The following is a 9,230-nucleotide window of genomic DNA, read 5'->3' as shown; positions in this document are numbered from 1 at the left end:
AATGAATACACAAAGTGTTGAATCAGTCAGGACCCAGTAGCTATTTTTTTGCCAAACATGTCAGTCTGACCATGACTAATTGCTGTACTACTTCACATCATCTGCAGTGGTTCGTATCATTAACTGCCAATTTGCAGACATGAGATCTATTACTAATGTATTGATATTGGAATGGATATGCTGTTTCACACAAGGGCACTTAATTACTTTGACAGGTAGACAGTAAAAATTAGTTTATCTGTTTGTGTTTATCTTGTAATTAAAACTCGTGTTATTTTGTCTAAATACAAAAATAATGACGTTTGATGTCATAATTATGACATAATTATATAATTCTGACCTTTTATCATGATTTTTGCCTTATATCTCATAATTATGACTGTTTTTCTCTTAATTTCGGCTTTGTATCTTCCGTACATTCGCAATAATGTAGCGAAGTATCCAGTCTTCAAACGGTACGCTTAGGACGAACAGGTATAAAAGTCAGACATGTCTGCAACTAAAACAACATACATTATTATTCCATTGTGTCTGATTTCAGTAACTTCCTCATAAATGAGCTGCGGAAGCAACATTATAACGTTGTTTCTGTAGGGACGGAATTTGTTGCTACACCTCAGACTCGCTCGCATCTAGCATGAATGGAATGATATTAGCTGTAACAGCCTAGACACAGGAATGGAAACTGGATGCAAAGATTTCCTAGATAACAATTTTAGTCCGTATCGATCTATTTAACGTGTGGACGGTTCCTCTTTATTCAACTTTAAACTGTTGCCTGTTTGTTTTTGTGTGTCTGCAGAGCTCAAGCTAAATAGCTGCTAGCCTAAAACTACCAGTCAGGCTAGCGAACGCTAACATCAGCTAGCATCAGCCTGCTAGCTCGTCATCAGGGCTCCATCAACATAGACCAAAAACAGAGCAAAGATGGTTGAATCGATATTTGACCTCCCGGTGGAAAAGCAGATATTTTATGCTGTTTTGGGGTTTTCGTGGACGGTGTATTTATGGGAGGCATACCTTTCTTACAGACAGGTAAGTCAATAATTTGTCAGTGTCACACCAAAGTTTCTGTATTAGAGGTGGGGGAAAGAGACCCCAGATTAAATTAACAAGTTACAAGAGCTAATGTAAATTAATTTAAAACGTGTGATATCTTGCAAATATGGTCCATAATTAATAAGTTAATTTAACATAACATAACACAACATATGGAAATGTAATTTTTAAGCGACAAGGTTGACAGTATTTTTACTGTGTTTACTCATGAATCTACACCATGTATAAATCGAGATACATGTACACAGTTGCTAGAAATGTTCAGTAATGTATCGCAAAGCTCTTTCACTTTATTAAAACATGAAAGCAATAACAATAACTCTTTACAAAGTTCTGGATGAATGTGTTTGATTATTTCCCCCCAGAGTTTATGGTAACTTTCAGTGTTTGGATGCAGTGGACAGCCAGATGTTTCTCATTCAGTAAATTGAAAAATTAAATGAATGATAGCTTAGGCCTTATTTTCTCAGAATCCTACAATTTGCATCTTCTTATAGGAAGTGTGACGAAGTCACACTGTCATGGCTTCCCAGAGCGGTTTGATGTGTTCCTCATTGAAACAGGACATTGAGACACCACATAATACAGGCTGAATAACAAGTCAGAGTTAGTGAGGCATCAAGTTTTAGTTGATCATGTGACCGGCAAAGCAGAACTAGATACAGTTTTATAAAGTCAGAATGCATCTTTTATGGTTATTTTTATGGTTAAGTTGGGTGTATTTCCACTGATGCTACTTGGTTAATACACTCAAATCAAATAAACTCATTGAAGAATCTAAGTAGCTCAAAATGTGACTGTATGTGCTGGTCACCGTGTTAATAATAATAACATTGTGAGCTTTTTGAGCATAAAGAAAGATGCATATAATCAGATCTTTGTCGTGATTTAATTTTTTTTTTTCTCCACATGCTGTTTGAATTGAAAACTAAATATGCAACATAACTTAAATTTGAAAGAGGGCTACTGGTATAACTGAGATCTAGCTAACATTGGTGCTGAACTCTTTCCTCTCCACAGAGGAGGATATACAGATCAACTACACATGTGCCACAGGAACTAGGGAAGATCATGGATTCAGAAACATTTGAGAAGTCACGTCTTTATCAGCTGGATAAGAGCAACTTCAGCTTTTGGTCTGGACTCTATTCTGAGACCGAAGGGACGGTAAGACAACCAGCAGATTTATTTATATTTAGGTTTATACTACATGTTTAACTTGTCTAAAGTAAAGGGCTTATGTTATGCTTCTTTAAGTTGATCCTGCTCCTGGGTGGAATCCCATTTCTGTGGGCCGTCGCTGGTTCTGTGACAACTCGCTTTGGATTTGGTGCAGAGTACGAGATCACCCAGTCGCTCGTGTTTCTGACCCTGGCCACTCTGTTCAGTGCCTTCACTGGACTTCCCTGGAGTTTGTACAACACATTTGTGATTGAGGAGAAGCACGGCTTTAACCAGCAGGTACACTGACTGATCAGTACTCAGCCTCTGTGGGCCTGAAATCTGGCTCTTTTAGTTTATGTGGTGTCCTTCCTCAGGGAGAGGACCATCATGACGGTTACAGTGAATTGCAACCAACATGGATGTAACAACGTGAATTGAAGGATATGTCCTACTATCAGCCTCTTTACTGGCTCCAAAGCTACAGAAGAAGTAGTGTGATTATCATAAACATGATGGGCTGGGACAGCAAAAGATTAACTACCTACTGTAACTGACCACGGCAACCTAAAAAGCTACCAACTTTTTACAGCCACACCAGAAGTCTTGAGTTTTTATTTGATACTTGAGAGATCACCAGCTTAATCACACACACACACACACGCACACCCTGCAGATCCTTCTCTTTTTCTGTCATCCACTATTGTGTCCACTAATGTCTTGTCTTCCTGTCAGACGCTAGGGTTCTTCCTTAAGGATGCTGTTAAGAAGTTTTTGGTGACCCAGTGTATCCTGCTGCCCGTCACCTCACTGCTCCTGTACATCATCAAGATTGGCGGGGACTACTTTTTCATCTATGCGTGGCTTTTCACCCTGGCTGTTTCTCTGGTTAGTGCTGCTGCATTCATGTTGTTAAACAATAAGTGAACCTCTAGAAAAAGGCGTCATTATGTAATAAGCAAACATGTAGTTTGTTCGGTGACTCAAAAGTATTACAGAGGTCACTCTTTAATTACACTTTGGCTTTTTTTTTGTCACTGACAGTTCATCATGCTGCCTCTCCTGTTCTCCTGGTTCTCAGGTGCTGGTGACAATCTACGCGGACTACATCGCTCCGCTGTTTGACAAGTTCACTCCTCTGCCTGAAGGAGAGCTGAAGACAGATATTGAGACTATGGCCAAGAGTATAAGCTTCCCCCTCACTAAGGTTTATGTAGTTGAAGGTAAATCAGTGCTCACATATACTAATTTAAGTTGCTTGTCCTTGTTTGACATCTTGACATTATTATGAATATTACACATCCTTTTATGATACTCTTTAATTGATTTCTATGTTTTCCATATTTCCAGGTTCCAAGCGTTCGTCACACAGCAATGCATACTTCTATGGGTTCTTCAAGAACAAACGCATTGTGCTGTTCGACACTCTGCTGGAAGACTACTCGCCTCTCAACAAGTCTGGAGAGCCACAACCCGAGCAGCCAGAAACCGATGATACGTCATCCAGCGAATCAAAAGCCAAGCCCAAGGTGAAATAGCCACAAATGTTAAGAAAAGTTCTCATTTTACTGAAACAATAAAAAGTTTCAGACTTTGAGAAAGAAACAAACACTTTCAGTAATTAACAACAAGCAAGTCTTCAACGTCAAAGAAGTGTCACATGATGTCTTGATGAGGGATAAGATCTTTTCAATGCCAAGTTTTCACTGTAGGGCCACTGTTTCTAAATCTGAACACAGTTTATTAACAGAGTAGAAAAATGGCATACATGTCACTGAGGTGTGCCAAAGTTCTACTGTTAAACCTCTGTTTGATTTGCAACCACTGCCTGAGCTGACGGGTGAGTTGAGCTGGCTATAGCCCGAGAGCTAGCTGTTGTAAAAATCTCTTTGTCATTATCTAAAATGGATGAAATGAGTGGACAGCATTTGTTTTAATTTAGGGTTACTCTGTAAAAGAAAAAACATTTGCTAAGTCTTCCTACCTACCCACCTATTTTCTGTGTTGGGGCCATTTGTCCTCTTAAGTGCTGGGTTTTGTAGTCCATGCCTCGGTGAATAATATAATTCAGCTGGATGAGCTCCGGTCAGGTTTGGATGTCAAAAAACAGACTGGCTGTTAAGTTCAGACGCTGTCACTACTCTGTCGGCCGTGATCAGGTTCAGCCAGAAAAATGGTTACATGTTCTTGTGTTAACTATCTGTGTAATCCAACAGTGTTGATCTCTTACAAAAAACCTTTACAGAACAAGAAGCAAGGATGCAACAACCCAGAGATCCTTGCAGTCCTCGGTCATGAGCTTGGCCACTGGAAGCTCGGCCATACAGTCAAGAATATCATCATCAGTCAGGTGATTAATTGTTCTCCTGATTTTTTTTTAATTGTTTTTATTCAGATGTAAGTTGAAATGCACATAACATAAGCTGACTGTCTTTTTTTTCTACAGATGAATTCCTTCTTGTGTTTCTCCCTGTTTGCTGTTCTGATTGGACGTAAGGAGCTGTTTGTGGCTTTTGGCTTCAATGACAGCCAGCCCACATTAATAGGCTTGATGATTATCTTCCAGTTCATCTTCTCCCCGTACAATGAGGTGAGTATGGTAGCGATAATATCATTGCAGCCGGTTTATGAGCGCTTGATCTGACGTTTTTTTTTCTGTATATTTTGTCTCTGCAGCTTCTGTCATTCTGTCTGACAGTCCTGAGTCGCAGGTTTGAGTTCCAGGCAGATGCCTTCGCACGCGGCATGGGCAAAGCCTCCGAGCTCTACTCTGCCCTCATTAAGCTCAACAAGGACAACCTTGGGTTCCCTGTGGCTGACTGGTTGTTCTCCATGTGGCACTACTCCCACCCTCCCCTCCTGGAGCGCCTCAGAGCACTGGGAAGCGTCAAGCAGGACTGACGGGGCTGGACGGAGGGGCGGCGACCGCTGCCTCCTCCAAAGGGCCTTCGCAGACCACTCCTGGCCCTGTGATGCACCCTGGTCTTTTTCTACCTATTCACCCCCCCCCTTCTTGTTTTATCTTGTTTTAGTCTTTTCTCTTCTTGCCAAACTTTCTATTTTGTTCCCTTTTGAAACTTTGTTTTCAACAAAACCAAAACATATCAGCACAAGCCAGCCTAGAAAATGCCTGAATTGAAAACGCCGCTCTTTCCCGAGAGACACCTGATATACACTTGCAGAGAGCAACATGTCTGGGCAATGTGTGTTGAGCAAAAGCTATTGTCAGAGCACTGGTCACACTCAGCAGACTGACCTGAAGGTTTAGTTTTTGAAATACAGCTTTATCCTCATTACTTTTCTTTTATCGAACAGTGCATCCTTTCAAAAACTTAAATTTTATTGCAGAGCTTTCTCTCAGGGCTCTAGGGTGCAACATTTTTTGGCCACTCATGCAACCCTAAATCTGTCAAATGAAACTTAACTTTTTAATTAGTTGCGCTGGTGTGCCTGATAATCATCAAGTTGGTTTAAAAAAAGAACATTACAAAAATATTTTTGTTACTGAAGTTTGTTTTCACATGTGCTGTGATTTAAATGAAGTAAATCATTTATCTGCAGCTCCATATCCATTAACAATCATTTACATAATTTGTTGAGAAACTACATTAAACATTTTATTGGGTGCACCTAAACGATGTGATGGTACACCCAACTAGCTCAAAAAGTTAGTGTGGAGCCCTGTTCATGATATAATACACACGACATCCAGCTGTTTAAGTATTTTTTTGACACTGAAAGGGATTAATCCTACAGTAAACTGATTTTCATTTATTGTGGATTTCAAAAACAACCAAAAAGTGACATGTGGGCAAACGGTCTTTTTCATACAACTTCATATGTACTCATGACAGCACTTTTGCCAGATACACAGGCCAGAATTTGATTTGTCCTTCAAGTGCAATTGTTGCTTCTTTAGAAAAACCTCCAGCCAAGCTCAAGAGTAAAAACACTGATCTAGTCATCAACTCAAATTGTCAGTTTTGCAAGAGGAACTATGTAAATGCTTTGTCACAGTGAAAAAAAACAAAAAAAAAACATGTGCGGGCCTCTAATTATCTCTGTTTTGTGTTCCGATAATGGACTCATTATGAGCAGAGCAGTCCAGAAAATTTCATTTGAATTTATGTGATTTTCCTTTTTACTTGCTTTTGGGGGGACCTGTTTTACTTTTTCTAAAGCACTTGCTTGCCGACAAGGTTCCAACCATACCTGTACATATGTAACTTTGACGAGTAGAGTAATTGCGTATGATGTGAATAGTGAAAAAAAATGTTGAATGTGGTTTGAAATTTCAAGTTGATACTGTGTTTCTTAGTTTCTTCTCTTGGTTTTGGGCTGGAGTGAGCCCAGAGTTGCCTGGCAAGCAAAATATTTATAGGAGACTTGGGGGAGGAAGTCTGCGAGGTTCCTTTCACCACATAAGCCAGTGCTTGGTTTGTTCAGCGAGGGGACTGTATAATTTCTTTGCAGTATTGAATAAAATCCTTCAAAGCATTCCTTATGGTAGTTGGTTGTTTTATTATTTAAAAATATTTGTAAAAAAGGTTTGGTTTTTGTTCCTAAGCATGACAGCATATTACTTTTTAGTGATGGATGATTCTTAGTTTAATTGTGCAATATGGAATAGTCGGTTTTGTTGAATGAATGTTCTACATGCACATGTAACTTGAATTACTATCCAACATTTAACAGCTAACTAGTCAAGGGCAGCTGCCACAGTCACTGCGATGATATGCTGCCCCCTATTTGTTATTAATTTTACAGGTGGCTGATTCTTACATGTTGTACCTTTTTTGAAAAACACAAAACAAGTAGGAAAACAATAGCAACAAACTAACTAAACTATCCATGACAAAACACTGACATAATAAGGCAGTTTATGGTTAAAATACACAAATTAAAGGAACATTTAAGTGTTACAGTTACAGTTTTTTTTATTAACAGATAATTATTAAGCTGTAATAGAGTCTAGGAATTCATCTAAGAAAAGAAAACGTGTATCTGTGACTATGGTATTATATGGTAAAATCTCCTTGGTATAAATAAATAAATAAATAAATAAATAAATAAATAAATAAATAAAAATGACCTGTCTGACATCAACCACTCATCAACATGCGGTCACAGGTGCGTAAATTACGTGCACTGTCACGCTGTCCTTTCTTTTGAGACCATACCATCACGAAAAACGTGATGGTTTTTTTTCCTCCTTACACCATATTTAATCAGCTGTTACGTATTTAAAACCAAATTTTGTAGCGCGCTACAACAATAAATCAGTATTTGAATTGCTGTTCGCCTCGGTTTCTCAGTAGACCAGCATGATGATGCTCGTGTCGTCACCCCCTGTCTGGGCAATAATGGCGCCGTCCTGTGGCGTAGTTTTGAGGACAAGGGCAAGTCCGCCTGTCTCTGTCAGAGTTGTTTTCACGTGTGGGAATCAAACATGGCGAGGTTTTTGAGGCCTAACATCAGGAGCTTTGTCACCTCACAGCTGAGAATGTCATCCGACCAGGTAAAATATGTCCCTGGAACACAACACTTATTACATAACCGCGTTGACTTGGCGTTATTCTGCTGTGTGTGTGAGTGCATGCGTGGGCGTGTGTATGTGAATCATTTTAAATGAATTGGCCTAATAAATAACATGTAAGCTGCATTAAGATTCTGTTGGTGGCATGATTATAGGTAAGAAGGATCTATGTTCTAATGCAGATTAATGACATCAATCAGTGGGACATAATTATGATAAAATGATAAAGTAGCAGAAATAAAAAAAAAAAAAAGAAGAACTTTGTCTTGGTTGAATATCCATAACTGCCTGTTAAACCATCTTTTCAGGAAAAAACAGCGGTGTGTGAATTGTTTGACTGTCTAACCTTTGATTGTTTGTATTGTTGTCACACAAACAGTTTCTGGTCTGTTCCGATTACCTCTATTGTCACTTGGCAAACAAAACAGCTCTTTGCTCAACTAAATCATGACCTTCATTTTCACAGGGTCTCAACTGAATACCTTGATATACCACAGACAAGCCTTGATAACAAAGCTGTTTCCCTTAAGGAAATGTCTACAGATAGAAACACTCTGAAAAAAGGCTCTTATTAGCCTCTAAAAATCTCTGCTTAATATTTTCCTTTTGATCGCTCCCTCGCCCTGTTTCAGCTGGGTGAGCTGGGTAAAGGTGCAGGTAAAGGTGGTGGCGGTGGAGGGTCCATCAGAGAAGCAGGTGGAGCCATGGGGAAGAAGCAGGCTGCTGAGGAGGAGATGTACTTCAAGTATGTATTTCTTTATTTTAGCTCTAGTGGTTCTTTATTAATCATGGACTCTAAACTTATAAGTCACCATTTTTATTATGACCACTGCCCTTATTTCTCATTTCGTGGCTGTGACTCTTACAATTCTTTGTCCCCTCCCTCTCTTTTCTCATTGTTTATCCTTTTAACTCCTGTGTTGTCACACATCCGCATACAAGGCGTAAGGAGCAGGAGCAGCTGGCTGCACTGAAGCAGCACCACCAGGAGGAAATCGACCACCACAAGAAAGAAATTGAACGTCTGCAGCGTGAGATCGACCGCCACAAGGGAAAGATCAGGAAGCTGAAGCACGATGACTGAGTGAAACCATCCTGAAAAACAAAGTTCCAGTTTTCTCACCGATCCAGCAAGACACTACTACTCTAGTCAGATTTCTGCATGCACTGTGTCAATGTGCCAGTGTTGAATGTATGGGTGAATGTTCTGTAAATGCTTGAAAGTTATTAAAACTGGTCATGAAATGATCATTATTTCCAATGGCATGCTGTGACACAAGTTTTTGCTTTAAGCCCTTTCCCTTTTATTTTGTTAGTGTGCTGTGTGTTGCAGGCAAAAAGCCAAAGTAGAAAATTTAAAATATCTTTTTAAGCTTCATATGAAAATATCAACGTACCTTCTTGTGTGATGTGTAAATAAAAGTATAATATAAGTGGAGCTGGTAGTTCTATCCATTAGTGCTGAGTAACTGAT

At 39.4% G+C, this 9,230-nt stretch overlaps 2 protein-coding genes across 2 annotated transcripts; both read left to right on the top strand.

The window, feature by feature from the left end:
- The first annotated feature begins 591 nt into the window (after positions 1-591).
- Positions 592-6,719, top strand: zmpste24 (zinc metallopeptidase, STE24 homolog). Its single transcript, XM_037071492.1, has 9 exons — positions 592-1,035; positions 2,080-2,226; positions 2,317-2,520; positions 2,956-3,108; positions 3,302-3,443; positions 3,571-3,749; positions 4,466-4,570; positions 4,667-4,810; positions 4,897-6,719. Exons 1-9 carry the CDS (start codon positions 928-930, stop codon positions 5,119-5,121), a joined length of 1,407 nt encoding a protein of 468 aa, XP_036927387.1. The 5' UTR covers positions 592-927; the 3' UTR covers positions 5,122-6,719.
- An 847-nt stretch (positions 6,720-7,566) lies between these two features.
- On the top strand, positions 7,567-9,194 carry atp5if1b (ATP synthase inhibitory factor subunit 1b). Its single transcript, XM_037072123.1, has 3 exons — positions 7,567-7,738; positions 8,389-8,501; positions 8,699-9,194. The coding sequence occupies exons 1-3, from the start codon at positions 7,670-7,672 to the stop codon at positions 8,838-8,840; spliced, it is 324 nt and encodes a 107-aa protein (XP_036928018.1). The 5' UTR covers positions 7,567-7,669; the 3' UTR covers positions 8,841-9,194.
- The last annotated feature ends 36 nt before the right edge of the window (positions 9,195-9,230 follow it).

Source organism: Acanthopagrus latus, chromosome 16 (assembly GCF_904848185.1).
Source record: "Acanthopagrus latus isolate v.2019 chromosome 16, fAcaLat1.1, whole genome shotgun sequence".
In the NCBI taxonomy this organism is placed as follows: Eukaryota; Metazoa; Chordata; class Actinopteri; order Spariformes; family Sparidae; genus Acanthopagrus; species Acanthopagrus latus.
The sequence above is the reverse complement of the archived record's forward strand: the minus strand, read 5'-3'. Positions and strand labels throughout refer to the sequence as shown.

Excerpts from the sequence above, each read along its gene's own strand:
- atp5if1b (XM_037072123.1), top strand. The coding sequence starts at position 7,670 with ATGGCGAGGTTTTTGAGGCCTAACATCAGGAGCTTTGTCACCTCACAG. Across the intron at positions 7,739-8,388 it reads TGAGAATGTCATCCGACCAG|CTGGGTGAGCTGGGTAAAGG; the intron begins GTAAAATATGTC and ends GCCCTGTTTCAG. Across the intron at positions 8,502-8,698 it reads GAGGAGGAGATGTACTTCAA|GCGTAAGGAGCAGGAGCAGC; the intron begins GTATGTATTTCT and ends TCCGCATACAAG.
- zmpste24 (XM_037071492.1), top strand. The coding sequence starts at position 928 with ATGGTTGAATCGATATTTGACCTCCCGGTGGAAAAGCAGATATTTTAT. Across the intron at positions 1,036-2,079 it reads CATACCTTTCTTACAGACAG|AGGAGGATATACAGATCAAC; the intron begins GTAAGTCAATAA and ends TCCTCTCCACAG. Across the intron at positions 3,109-3,301 it reads TCACCCTGGCTGTTTCTCTG|GTGCTGGTGACAATCTACGC; the intron begins GTTAGTGCTGCT and ends CCTGGTTCTCAG.